General features: G+C 49.6%; 1 protein-coding gene across 16 annotated transcripts in view; it reads right to left on the minus strand.

Moving 5' to 3' along the window:
* The window catches only part of WNK2 (WNK lysine deficient protein kinase 2), a 105,618-nt gene that overhangs the window by 72,520 nt on the left and 18,011 nt on the right, over window positions 1-15,087 (minus strand). For all 16 annotated transcript variants that reach the window (XR_001594568.2, XM_036239077.1, XM_016126018.2 and 13 more), the window contains 2 exons: window positions 428-600; window positions 2-222 (listed from right to left, as the gene is read on the minus strand). Coding sequence is in view for 15 of the 16 variants with exons in the window: in XM_036239077.1 (XP_036094970.1) it covers window positions 2-222; window positions 428-600 (394 nt within the window). In the remaining variant the exon portion in view is untranslated. The remainder of the gene's footprint in view (window position 1; window positions 223-427; window positions 601-15,087) is intronic.

Raw genomic sequence — 15,087 nt, forward strand, 5'->3', positions numbered from 1 at the left:
CCTATAACACTCTTAGCAAAGGATGCTCTCTTGAGGGTGGCCAGGCCCAAGTCGCCAATCTTCACAGAGCCAGTGGGTCCAGTGATGAAGATGTTGTCACACTTAAGGTCCCGGTGGATGATGGGGGGCGTTCTGGTGTGCAGGAACAGTAGCCCCTTCAGGATCTGCCGGCACCAGCTGCGTAGCACCTTAGGCTTCATCACCTTAAACCGCTTCAGGTACCTGCAGGGGTGCAGCTCACCAGCTACTCATGTGGGGAAGGGTTTCCCATTGCTGGGAGCCATGTACTTATCACCCAAAAAGAGACACTTATAAGGGAGGCGTGCTGGCCACATGCCAACTAGGATCGCCCAAGCCATCACGAGCCCTGCGCCCTGGGCCAAGCCCACCCTGAGGCCCCAACCAGTGAGCCAGGAGGCACACTCACGTCTTCAGTGTCCCTGAGGTCATCAGCTCAGTCACCAGCACAATGCACCGCTTCCCCTTGGCACTGGACTCCCAGAAGTCGTAGAAGCGCACAATATTGGGGTGCTGCAGGCCCTTTAGCATCTCGGCCTCCTCCTTAAACCGCTGTCGCTCCAGCTTGGTGAGCTTCCGGTCCTAGAGAGACACACGCAGCTGAGAGGGACACCTCCATGCTCTCCCACAGAGCCAGGTAATCCTGGGCAGGGCCAACCAGGCTGCCTCTTTTTGCTCAGGGAGTACAACTGAGGGGGAGGACCAACCTGGAGGAGTCCTGCACTGCACAAGGAGCTCATCAAAAAAGGTCTCCAGGAGCCAGAGACATCTCAAAAGCCACTGCAATGCTCACGTACTTCTTTTCTAAAAACATTGAAAGCCCTGAAACCTACACATTCACTGATGGAGTATACAAAGAATTTATACACAACTCTGAGGATGCATTCATGACCACAGCAGATAAGAACCAGAAAACCATGAAAGAGGTCAGAGGTGAAAGCAGTGAATGAAGACCAGAGTCCCAGTCAAGCCCATGACAGTGCTAGAAGACAGGGCACGCAAATCTCCTAGGCCTGGGCCACCTGTGCCCAACACCCTCTAACACCCCAACCCATAGGCTACAGTGTCTCCCCACCACCCTTACCTGCAACCACCCATGCCCTCACTTTGTCCGCCCCAGCAGCCTGGATCTTGGCCTTTCCATTCCTAAAATCCACCTATGGATTCTCAAAACAGTGCACTCAGAACAAACTGTAAGCACTCTGCTACTTCCAACTTCATCTCACAGATAATCCTCACTTCCAAAGGCCCCAAGTGCAGCCTTCTCCTCCTGCCTGAGCACATGACCCTCAGTGTCACCTCTGTCCTGGTCCAAGAGGGCCACACACCCCACAGAATACATACCTGGCCCTCCCACCAGGAGAATTCCCAGAGAAATATAAAAACAACTGAACATGGAATGGGGAACTTCGAGGAGTTCCAGGAAGACAAAAGAGGTGCATTTGGACAGATGGAGAGAGAAATCAAAGCTGAAATGAAACAGGCCAAGTCCCCTGGGGTCCTTCAGAAACACCCTGAAGGACAAAAAGCCAGACCTCAACCAATCCGGGGTGCGGGGGGAGGGGTCCTGGGATCATGATCAGTCATGTGGTTAAGGAATTCTGTCCCAAGTGGCGCTATACCCATTTAGGTATTCTCCTTCCCACCAGCTCCGCCCCCCTCCAAATCCTTGTCAGCCTCTCCATGCAAAAGTGGGAATAGACATCATGGTTACCAACAGAGCAAAAAAATGCCAAGAGAAATCCTCAGAATGGCTGATCCCAGAAAAACAAATAATTCAGGGACAAAGGCCACTTCAAAAACATCTAGTTCATGTCCTCATACGGATCCAAGAGGCTGGCACACATAAATAAGACCAACTTTCTACTTAAAAAGTAACAATCAAGAAAAACCTCTTGCAAATTAAAGCTCAATGTTTAAAAAATAAGATATCTCATAATCCAATGAAACATTAAGCACAAAAAGTTCATGTTTAATGTAGATAATAACATGGAAACAAGCTCCACTCATCAAAAACGATGATTTATTTAAGAAAACAAAAGTCAAGCCACCAATGGGAAAAATTATTATTCCCAACACATGTACTTGACGTGGGACTCAGATCCAGAATACAGATAAACTCCTGTAACCCGATAATAAAAAAAAGACCATATGTCACAAAAGAAGAGCCAGAAATGGCCAATAAGCACATGTAAGCACACTCTAAGTCACCAGGAAAACGCCAATTACAACCGCAAGATCCCACTCACACCCACCAGCAGGGTAAAATAAAAAAGATCTTTCCAGCCGCTGGATAGCAGGGAAGTTGAGCCCTCTACACATGAGGCTGTTGAAAATGCATGTGGCACAAGCCTTGGAGAAGCCTCAGCATGTTCGCACCCAGCTCTAGGCCCAGCTACTCCCTGCCAGGTACCCACTCAAGACAGACAGTCAAAGAAGACGAGTATATGGGGTTCAGAGCAGCTCTGCTCACAGACCCCAAACTCCAGAAAAGGCAAAATTAATGAGTGGGATTGAAATTACTGCAGTGCTTGCTCTGGGATGGGGGAGGTGCACAAGCTGAGAATCTAGGAGGCAACAGCGATGCTCTACATGTAACAGGAGACTTGGTTACATCAGCATGTACATCTGCTTGCATACTTATGTGTTTCTTTGTATGTCAGTTATTGCTCAATTTTTCAAACATTAAAAAAAAAGTAAAAACATCCAAAAACCAAATGTGAGAAATAAAAGAGAAACATCAAGAGACATGGAAGAATCAGCTGGAAGACTAATAACATGTAACAGAAGTTTCAAGAGGAAAGAAGATATCAGGAAAGGAGAAAGACAGTGGGATAGAATTTCCCTGAGCTGAAGGCAGAACTATTTAGAATAAAAGCCTGTGCCCCAGCCAGGTCAGAGTAAATGAAAAATGATCCACCACCAGATCAGTTCCAATGAAATTTGGACTCCTGAGGACCAAGGGCAAGCCCACCAAGGAGCCTGGGGCAGGCACATCTCCTGAGCAACCCTGAGCACAATGCAGCCGGTGGGGCAGCCCCCTCAAAGTGCTGCCTCTGACCTGGAACTCTATATCCAGCCAACAGACGTCGAGCCTGCAGCCCCAGGACTGATTCTCAGACACTAGAGAACTTGAAGGTGACTCCCAGGGACCCCAGGTGAAACAGTCACTGGAAGGAGTGTTTCTGAACAACACAGCACAACACAGCAGAGGGAATGCAGCAAGCCCTGCCTGCTGCTGAACTTGGCCACACTGAGTAAAGGAAGCCAGGCTGCGGGATGTCCCTTGCAGTGCTCCCTGCCAGGTAGCTAGCTTTGGGAAATGACATTTCAGTTCCAATTCCTTCCAAAGGTCTGGTCACTGATTCTAGAGAAAACTCAGAGAATCACTTACAGTATAAATTGTTTTTGCCAGTATTTCAACATCAACCAACAGCAAAGTAAAAGATTTCACTGTAGTCAGAGCAAAAGGTTCGTGTTATAAACAAATTACAAGAACTGAGAGGGGAAGAAAATGCCCTGTATATGCTTCAGTCTGATTTTCTGTGACAGATACGGGCTAATGGCGACAAAGACGCAGGTCTTCATGACAGTAGTTCTTGGAGCTGGGCTTGGGGGGTGGGGGGGTGAACAGACCTCATTTTATGTTCTAAGCCACCAGGCTATTTTTAACTAGGTAACACACTGCTTGATAATTTAAAAGGTCAGTCGTGTGTCTTCAGAGCACGGCCCAGAGCCCGCCTGCAGCGTGCTGCCTGGCATCCCCTTGCAGAGCTGGCCTGAGTCCTTAGCATTGTTTGTTGATTGCTGGTCAGCCCCATGAGATCAGCAACTCCATGGTGGCAGAGCCACCCCAGCAACTGGCCATCATCACTGCTTGTGGGATGAATTCATTACCTGACATGATGGGACAGCTGGAAGTCATCAACCAAGGCAGCAAGAAAATTCCTGATCCCTGTAGGACCCTCGAGTCCTGCTAGTCGGGTTGTTATTAAGGTGCAGTACTGGGAGGGGGGCTACAGATGCTCACAGGGCTTCACTATGGGACAGTTTACCCACCCAGACAGGGAGGGCAGGTCACTTAGCCTAGCTTCCCTGCCACCAAGCCCTAGTGCTGCCTGAATTAGCAGCTCCTGCTCCCCCAAAGATAGTGAAGGCCGATCAGATTACAAAGAATAAAGCATTTTGGACAAAGCTGGCTCTTGTCTCCTGCAGGAAAAAGGCCCAGCCAGTCTCAAAAGTCACCCTCGGAGTGGGGACAGTGAGGTGGGACAGGGTGCTTGGGTCAGACAGCCAAAGTGAGCAGAGGAGGACAGCCCTGAATCTGAAAGCCCTCTCTCACTTGACTCAGGAGTCATCATCAGCCCCACCAGGGAGAGCTGAAGTCCTCAGACCCAGAAGGCCACCCTCCTGCTCTTAGTGTAGTTCTATAGCCATCTCCTTTCAGCCAGGCTACGCTCAACCAATCTCACAAGGATGGAACTGCCAAGCCACCCTTAGTCCAGCCACGGGAATATGGAATCCATATACATAGGGCAGAGAGGGATAAAAAGTAGCTGGAAGGAGAATGCCCAGAATCAGTAGAGTCTTAGGGCGACAACCTGGCATAAGACCTCTCTCCAGCCGCGTTAGGTCATCAATCAAAACAAAATAAAAAAAAGCTTCAAGAGTCTGTTGAGACCTGTCCCTTGTACAGGGAAATCAGGCCAGGACAAGAATCCAGGTACTAAGTCAGCTCAGAACAGACAGCTCCAGGAACAGAGCTGGCCCAGAACAGGGCAGAGGGTCGGGAGGATATCTGGCACCAGGGACAGTCACCTCGGTGGAGAGGGCATTGCTCTGTCCCCCGCAAACCTTGCACCTGATGGGCAGCTACAGGCCCAACTCAGTCACCAGATGGTCACTGAGGTTCTCATTTTCAGGTACAGGCTCTGGACAACCTCAGGGGGAGTAGGCAACAGATAAACATGCAATTACACTGCAGCTAAAAACAGTGAAGAGATAGGTGGGCAGCGCCAGCCAGGGACACTTTTGGGCTAGAGGAAAAGTTCCTGTGGCCTGGGGGGAAGGGCAGCCCTCATCCACCTAGGGCACTGGGAGGGCAGGTATCCTAGGGTGAAGTATTGTATGTAGGTGTGAGGTCCCAGGTGAACAGGCGGAGTATGGCTTATGTCCACACAGGGGTCAACATCACAGGGACAACAAGAAGGTGTTGAGTTCCTACAGCGGGGGCCACCAAGGAAGAGACCCTGACAGATAGTGATGTCTCACATTTTGGGCTGCAACCTGCTCCCTCTAATATTTACTGTAGTTTTAAAAATAAACTCACTTCTTTAACCCCAAGTGCTCTCCTTAACTTTAAGCAATAAAATATGTGAAATCACAGGTGTGCAGTGTATGCTTTTTCTAACTCACCTTTAAAATAAGGTGTTATTATTAAAACTAATAGTTCTCGGGGCTGCTGCTAACACATAAGACACGCCCCCACCCCCCAGTCTGAGGAGGCACGAAAAAGAGAAGATCCCTCTGGGCAGGGACTAGGGGTAAAATCTCAGTAAGTAGGCAGCTTGGAGGGTAAGGCACTCCAACAATCACAGCTTCCCTGTCACAAGGGCCAAGAAGGTTGTAATTCCCTGAAGAGGATAGCTGAACGTTGCTATCCAGCCCCTCACTGCTTTTATAAACAATACCATCTTCTTTAAAGTGAGGAGGTGCATAAATGACTCAAAACTAGTGTCCTTAATGGGACTTTGCTCTTTTAAAAGCCATATTGGGACTCCTGCTCTTCCCTCAAAAGGCAATCCCACCAGTGGCCAACCCCATGGGCCAGCCCTGCCTGCCACCTACAGGAGATTGTAAAACTAGGTGCCCTTGCCATGTGCAAGCTGGGATCTATGCCACTTCATCATAAATTTAAGGAGTTGTAAAGGACATAATCTCCAGTATCTGTAAATGCTGACATTGTTTTAATGCTCTTTGAAATAGTTCCCATGGAATTTGATAGTCTCTCCAGCCATTTTACACGCATGTGAATAAAACTCCAGTCCGGATCTGTACTTCCACTCCCACAGACCTCATGTAACACAGTTTTCCTGACAGCCTTTTATTGAACACCTAACCATACTTCTCTGCCTTAAAATGATGTTTATTAGAATTTCAGTTTTTCATTTCCTATGGTCATACAGCTCTGAGGGTCATATGTTTTTCTGGATTGAGTTACCGTGACAATCAGTAGTTTGTAGTTGACCAAACAAATAACAAACGTGACTGAACACACCTTATTCCCAATCCTTTCATACATCATCCACAGTGAACTAATTATCACCAGAATGAGCACAGGCCAGCATTGCTTCTCTTCACCTCAGGCTCAGAGGTAGGAGAGCCAGTTATGCCATGTCACAGAGCTCTCTAGACTCAATCCAAGTGTGTCCAACCACAAGAAATCCTTCAGGACCAGCAGGCAGTCCCATTATAGGGCCTCCTCTGGTTCTATGGACCAGTCTGAATCCCCATCCATGGTGGCCACCATCCCCAGGCCTTCACTGGGATCTGGGTAGAGCGAGGCATAAAGTGAGATTCAGGGTAGGTGGGGATGCCCCCAGCCTGCCTGTCAGGGAACCCCAATCCCTTGCATGAACACAGCAGGTCAGTTTTGGGACAGATCCTCTGTGCTGGGCACTTCTGGGACAAAGGCCTCTGCCCTACCCAAGCCATGGGCAGGCTGCAAGCCCCTACTGACACCAGGCCTGCCCAACCTCCTCATCACAGAGCACAGACAGTGCCCATGGTAGGAAGCCAGTGGGAGTTGTTACCACACAGAGGGGACAGGCTGAGGAGGAGCCCAAGAGAAGGAAGAGCACCTGGAGGGGAAGCAGGCAGGGGAGGACTCCACTCCTCTGGGAACAGGCGGGCTGGGGGGTTAGGGGAGCATCTGCTTGGGAACACCACCATAGGTGACCAGCACGCCTAGCAGAAGAAAGCTAGGCAGGCCTGAGTCCTCCCACAGTGCCCATTCCCAGGCCCTCCACCCCACAAAACCTGCCCCAGGGACCTCAGGCCTCACATAGGCCATGGGTAGACCTGAACCAGCCACAGAGATGGTCCACGGCAAAGACAGACAGCCATGGCCAAGACTTGCTTCCTCCTGACACAGCCACTCTCAGATGGGACAAGAGAAACCACTGAGGCCAGGTCAGCAGACACTGCGCAGGATGGTGGCATCAAGGAGGGCTTTGCTTTTCTCAGGGACATGTCTGCTCTAACCCCGCAGGACCTGGGATCTGGGCCAAAGCAGCAGGTCATCATGGAGCCAGCAAGAGAACACCGACCAGCAACTCCCTCCTCGGGTTCCCAAAAAGACACGCGAGACCCAACCAAGAGTGTTGGCACTATCCAAGGTGACCCTGAAGCCCAGCTTACAGAAGCTGGGCGGTAGCCACCCCTGCAGCTGACCACACCACATGTCTGTTTTCTAAGAGAGGTCAGCCCCACCCCAGGCCACTGCCTGATGGGGATACCTAAAGATAGAGGTGGATGCACCATGGACACAGTCTACGAAGACATATACCTCAACCAAGGACCATCCCTGTGGGGAGGGGAAGGGGGGAGGGCAGTCGACACACCACACGCCAGGGCCAGACTATTGACAGGACAGCCCCTTTGGAGTAGAGCCAGTTAGGAGCCCCTCCCTTTTGTCAAGCAGCTGCCCTACTCATTGCGCAGGGTTCAAAGGCTGAGACACCCCAGGGTAGCAATCTGCTGAATCCTATATACCCTTCCCCAGAAAGCAGACACCCTTCACACATCTTCCACCCCAGGGAACACCCAGACCCCCAGCTCTGGGTCCTCAAGAACACAGAGGTGGGAGACTCTGATGCCTCCTCTTGCAGAAGGCCCCATATGGCCAAGTACTCTAAACCCCACCTCCAGAAAGAAGTTGCCTGGACCTCACTCTTATCCTGCCCAGAGACCCTACATGGCCTAAACATCAACAGATCTAGATGACCTCTCAGGTCAAGCAGTAGGGATTTTGCCCATTGATCACCTCGGGCTGGTATCTGCTAAGTGGATATGTGGCCAGGCCTAAACATCCACAATATCCTCCTGAGGTAAGTGCTACACCAAGATACAGGGCAGAGGAGTGTCTCTCTGAGCCAGGCACTACAGTGTGTATGGTAGTGGGAAAGGAGCATGGATAGATAAACCAACACATGTGATCAGGGCCACAAAGGACCATGAGCCCAGAGTAAGCTGGGGTGAGGAAAAGCCCTACAGCTCACGTCTACCCCAATCCTATAAACTAATTTCTTGGTTCTTCTCCAAGCTGGCAGCAAAGCCTTAGTGCCACAATCCAGGTTAGACAGCAAGCACACAGTGCACAAGCACATGATGAGCCACTAGGTCAGGATATGACTCTTCTGGAGAGAAGGAAGTCCCCACATTTAGCACATTCTCCCCTAGAGTTATGTGGTCTGAGATAACAGCTATGCGTACTTGAGATGCAGCTAGTTCAAAATGAGATATAATCTAAGTGTAAGATACACACTGGATATCTAAGACAGTATTTTTAAAAATGAATTTTACATTTTGTATTAATAATCTTATATTAATTACATGTTAAAACAATAATATTATGTATTTATTGAATTAAACACATTATTAAAATTAATTCCACCAGTCTTTTTATTCTTTTAACACGACTATTAAATTGAGTATTATATAAGTGGCTTACGTTACACTTCTATATTAGAAGACAGTGCTATACTAGAGTGTCAGCACTATGCATTAGACTAGAAGCTGAGATGCTAAAAAAAGCTTCCACAATTTGACAGGGCCTGCTAAGGAAGGGAGGTCTTGGGGAATGCCCAGGCTTTGCTCTAGATCAGGAAACAAGACCAAACAATAGAAAATCCAGTGGGAAAAAACAGGCAATAGCACTATACTATAGTTATCAGACACAGACTTTAAAATTATTGTGATTAGTATGGTCAAGAAAACAGATAGCAAGATGGATAATTTCACCAGAACTAAAATCTGTGAAATAAGAATTAAATTAAAGCTAGAAGAAATGAAATTGGGACCTCAATATATGGATTTAACAGTAAATTAGCCATAGCTGAAAACAGGATCAGGAAACTGGAAGACATGTCAATAGAAATATACGGACTAAAACATGGAAAGACAAATGGATGGAAAAGATGGGAAAGAGGATAAAGAAAACTGAAAGAACACAGTGAAAAGGTTCATCCTATGTATAAATGGGGCTTTGGAAGAAAAGGGCATAAAGAATGGAACAATGCAATATTTAAAAAACAATGCCCCAAAGTTTTCCAAAACTGAAGCAAGACATCCAGACATAGATTCAAGAAGTGCTATGAACCCCAACCAAGTTAAACACGAAGAAAACCACACCAAGGCACATTACATTAAAAAACAAATAAAACAAACAAACAAAAAAACCTTCTGAAAATTGAACACACAAAGAAAATCTCAGAAGCAATATCACAAATGGCAGGCAGGGCAGGAGGAGATGGCATTCAATGTTCTAAGGACCACTAGTTTACATCAGGCTTTAATAATCGAGGAAAAGTGTTGTAATCTCTAGTGGAACCATAAAAAAAAATTATAAAAGAATGCATAACAAGCTTTCTACCCAAAGCCCAGAACTCCAAGAATGGTTCATTCAATTAAAAGGCAGATACATCTGAGACCACACCTAAATTGTTAAAATTACCACTACATGGATACTATATGAGATAAAATAATGACCACAAATTACAAATGCACAGGGAAATGAGCATGCCGCCCTGTTACCCTGCTCTCTGCCACCCTCCATGCTGACCTTTCCAGTTGTCTAGCCCCCACAGAACAAGTCTCCCCAGGGTGTGCCCGTGCAGAAGCACGGCTATCCTTGTTGCCTTGATCAACTATGGGAAGATGGCACATATGTCCTTCCTCAAGATCGAACAGAATCCCAAATCTAACAAAGAGCCAGTGCTTGGTGGGGACAGTCACTCACGAAGTCCATGAAGATGACCCTGAGATAAGACCTCTGGCCCCAGCACTCACCACTATGAGCCACACAAATGTGTGGAACCCCATTTACAGAGAGGAAGCTGAGGCTCATAGAGGTTCGACAGCACTGGAAGCAGATCAGAACATGACCCAAGGCCAGCCTGGCACCCATTGTGTCCAGATGTGTAGGGGCCTGGCTGAAACAAGCAGGCCTCTATCAGGCAAAGAGATGGGACAGGGCCAGTCTCTCTGGGACACTGCCCTGCTGACACACATGCTATGACCACACTAGGTATGCAAGCTACACCAAGCACAGCAATGGGATCTGCTCTAACACCTAAAGCCAACGCCCCCTTATCTCACCTTCCAGCAGCTGGCTTTGCCAAAACCCACAGCAGCCACAGAAAAAAGATAACGAAATCCCTCTGTTTTATGGTTCCCTGTGGGGCCTAGGGATGTCCCACAATTGATGCATGAGAGCCAGGGAGTGAAGGAGTAAATAAATATCAAAGAGTAAGCGAATAAATGAATGATGAAAAAGTAGATAAATAAATGAAGAAGCAAGTAAATGAAGGAATGAAAAATGGGATTAATAACTGAATGATGAATAAGTGACTAAAAGCCAAACCAAGCCTGCACAACAGCCAGGAAGAAACCGACCACATCACAGAGGCCCTAAAAAAGCCCCCTGTGTCACAGAGTACACAGCACACTATGTCATATGCCACACACTGCATCACACATCATACCACACATCACATCACATGTCTCATACTACATCACACATTATGTCACATCACATGTCACATCACGTATCACATGTCAAGTCGCATATCACACAACCTCCTGAATTGTGGTTGTGCCCCCTTCCTTTTTTTGTAAGATCAGGGTGATTTTTCTTTTATTTTTTTCCTGTCCACTTTCTCTAAATATCCTATCCTAAAGAGGTACAGAATTATCTGTAACAGTGACCAAAGATGACTGCATCAAATGGCAAAGTGCAGCACTCATGTTACATCCATTTGTGACAAATGAGGATGCCCCGGCTATGGCGGAGGTACCATCTGGAGGACAGGCATCAGCTGAGCCCACTGTGGGGCAAAGAGGACTCACATCACTACCTTGGCCCACCCAGAAAGATGTCCTCCTGTGACCTGTCCCCCAGGGAGCTTCTGGGGACCAAGTGGGCCTCCCCTCAGTCATTATTGCACACCTCATACATCTATATGGCCCCCCAAACCCATCACCACAGAAGGGCAGGTAATGTCTGTCATGTCCCCACAGTTTGGGAGACCACAATGGTGTATTGGGCTGTGAGATGAGGGGCTCTACCAGATGTAGGGCCTGCCCCTCACTCTGCATGCCCAAGACAGGGGCACCCTCCTAGGTATAGGGCCTGTTTGCCTCCCCCAACTCATCTGCCTCCCCCAACTCATCTGCCAGGGATGTGGACCTGCCAGCTCCCGGGGATGTGGGTGGTTGGTGCAGGTGAAGCAGGGCTACAGATAGTGAGTGGGTCTCAGTCCGAACGGAGTGCATACATTACTCTGGATCAGGAGGCTTGAAGGGACCTGAGACTCCTGCCCACATAGAAAGTACCCACCCACCAGCTAGCTCATCTTCCACAGGATCACTTGGAGACAGTAGAGTCGCACCCTTGAAGGCATTCAGCACAGGTCTCAGCAGGAGGCACCCAGCTGCCCCATGCCTTCACCTCACTCCAGAGCCTCTTCTCCCACATGAGCACAAAAGCCCTGCCTCCCCCACATCCCTAGTAGTGTAGCCTGATGGGAGAGAGTCACTTAGCAGGGAAGAGTGGGAATACCACTTCTGTGAGGAATTCTGCTCAGAGCAGTCAGCAAGTCACCTCAGGCACAAGGGTCAGGGCCTGGACACTATCACCCGCACAGCACCTCCTCTCCACCAAAGCACACAGTGCTGAGAAAGTCCCAGCACTGTCAACATCCTCAGCATCCTTGTCCCTCAGGCCACAGGTGGGCTCTTCCCTCATTGTGCCAGAGGTACCCACAACACTCCAGCTCAGGACCCCACACAAACCATCCCTATCAGCTTCCTCACAATTGACATGGGAAACCTCATTCCAGGTCCAAGTGTAGACTCCGGGCCAATGTAAATGCAGGACATGCTGTGCTCATGGCCTTCTCAGCTGGGGTCACCATCATCCCTGCGACTCCCAGCACACCAGACACGAGCCTGGGGGAGGGTGTCCTGCATAGTCACCACGCAGCGCAGGTTTCGTCCCCTCTGGGAGCTGCTCCTCCTCAGCAAGGCCCCTCAAGCCCTACAGACCCTGGGGCCCATGGGCAGCCATGGACTCAGCAGCTGCATGTGTGTGAACACACACAAGCATGACGAACACAGGAGCACATGTGACAGGAGGATGTACCTCTGCCCTATAAAAATCTATTTCTGCTATTGTTTTCAAAATATTTCTAAAGGAATTATAAAGAGGATGGCAGATTAACATAAAAACTCCTTTTTCACTCACAACATGACATTGCAGCAAGTGCTATGACACTGGAAACCGGCAGAGATATACACCCACAGCTGTCTCCAGAGTCCTGCACACTCGCCTGGGACTGTCACCTCGGGCTCCCACAGGGAAGTCGTCCAAAACCTCGTTGCCTGTGTGTGTGTCTGGGATTGCTCACTGGATGGTTATTTATAGTTTCAAGAAATAACCAACATCGCAAGACAGCCTGGTGGCAGTGATGAAGGCTGTGCAGTTCTCAGGGCAGCTAGAAGCCAGGCAAGGGTGAAAGGCGGCAGGCTGGAATTTAATAAAAGTCACCTCAAGAGAGCAAAACAACACATGAGAATGGGGTTGCGTTCAGGGTGAAGAGCACGAGACCTTCTCATCCTTCCCCGTTTCCTGAGTTCTCTACAATCCAGCAAACTTCATGAAACTTCTGACTACATTTGCCTGTTGGGCTCTGTCTCCTTGAGGGGCAAAGAGGAGAGGCAGGCCCTACCCTGTGAGCATGCCCTGAGAACTAACTGTGTGCTGAGTGGCAGGAGACACAACCTTTAAAGGAGCTAGAGCAGCTGGAACTCCTGCCTGTAGGGTCAGTAGCCAAGAACCCAAGATCTGGGCAGGCAACCCTCAGGTCTGCAGGTAGGAGCTTATCCAGGTCTGAGGGTTTGAGAGGAAGCTAAACACAGGAGACTCCAGATGATAACTGGGGGTAGGACAAGATTTGTTAATCATTCTAGTCTCTACTTCCTAGCCTGGAATTTCCATGCTAACATGTCAGAAATAATAACACTGGGATGTTCTGGCCCTCAGTAAACTTCTGGCATGGCTGCCCTTGCCCTTGATTTGGATGCACCAGGCATGACTCTCTCGGGGCAGCTGGACCAGGCACGGGCACTGTGGCAGCCCCATGGCCCCCTCCCTACAAGCTGCCCCCACTCAGCAGATGAAGAGATAGAGGGTCAGGGTGTGGTTCTCAGCAGCCTCTAGGGGCTGCCCATCTAATTCTTTCACAGCATTCCCCAAGGAAACTCAGGGGAGGGGGCATGATAAGCTGGGGCCATGCCAGACTGGCCTTGCTCCCTCCCTGATGGCAGCAAGCACAACATGGACCATCCTCAGCACCTGCTCCTCGAGGACAGGCCTGGCACATCAGCCCCAATGCTGGATCATAGGACGACCCATTCACCCATCGCCTGGCCCCCACCAAGCAGTAGCCACCGTTCCTGGTGTCCTTAATTAAGGATACTTGGAAATCCACCGCCCCCCAGTCACAACACCCAAGTGTATTCAGCCAAGCAGGATAGCTCCCACACCCCAAGGGTCAGAGTGGGTACTAAATACTGGGATAATCTGTGCTCAGAGCTGCCAGGACCAGAACAAGAGGTGGGAGGGCCCACACGGTAGGGGAAGAAGCTGACCCCAGACACCATGCTGTCCACCTGGGCAGGACTATGTCTCAGAAGGAGAAGCCAGACTGAGATGCCTGGGACCACCCTGGTGGCATCGGTGTCATTTATATAACAAGCCTGAGACATGATTGCATAACAGGCCCATGAGGCCCCACATGGGGTCTAGCCTGCAGTTGGTGCCTAAAAAGCAACTGCCCTGGGTGCTACAGATGAACTGTTATTGTGACTATGGGCTCAGCCCTAAGCCAAGGGGCTTCACTCAGTCCAACCTCATGTCCAGGCTCACCCACCTTAAGATTCTCCTGTTATCAGAGACACTGTCTGGAGCCCCAAGTACAACCTGTGACCCCCATGATCAGCTGCCCCAGAGGCTGCGCAAGGGAACCAACGTCTCTATGCTGTTTACAGGACCCCACAGGGAAGGGCCCCAAGTACAACCTGTGACCCCATGATCAGCTGCCCCAGAGGCTACACAAGGGAACCAATGTCTCTATGCTGTTTACAGGACCCCACAGGGAAGGGCCACATCTACTGGACCCCAAGGAGAAGGGCCATGCCTACAGAATTCAGTGGCGAATGACCACGGCAACAGGATCCCATGGGGAAGGGCTACATCTCCAGGGTCCCATAATGACGGGTCACGTCTACAGAACCCTACGGGGACGGACTTGCATCTACAGGACCCCATGCTACAGCCCTCACACCAGCTGCTCCCAGGGCAAAGTCTCCTTGAACTCTACCTCCAGCTCCCTCAGTGTAGTGCTCACTCAAAGAGTAAGTCAACACCAAAGATAAAATAAAATAAAATCTCCGCAGTGCCAAAAATACCTCCCCACGGGATGAGGGAGCAGGTGCCAGCTTCCACAGCAGCAATAGTTGCTATGGCTACAGGGCTCCAGCCAGCAGGGGGGTGGGGCCAGAGATGGGGGACAGGTGGAGGAGAGGGCACAGAAATGGAGGAAGAGGGATAGCAATGTAGAGACCAGAGATGGAGGGAAAGGGGCAGAGATAGGAAGAAGGGACAAAAATAGGGTAATGGGGGCCAGAGGTTGAAGCAGAGATTGCAGAGGGGGGGGGAAGGACAGGGATGTGGGGTGGAGGAGCAGAGATGGGGGAGCAGATATGGGGAGAGGGGGAAAAGAAATGGGG

This window comes from Rousettus aegyptiacus, unplaced genomic scaffold (assembly GCF_014176215.1).
Source record: "Rousettus aegyptiacus isolate mRouAeg1 unplaced genomic scaffold, mRouAeg1.p scaffold_m13_p_3, whole genome shotgun sequence".
In the NCBI taxonomy this organism is placed as follows: domain Eukaryota; kingdom Metazoa; phylum Chordata; class Mammalia; order Chiroptera; family Pteropodidae; genus Rousettus; species Rousettus aegyptiacus.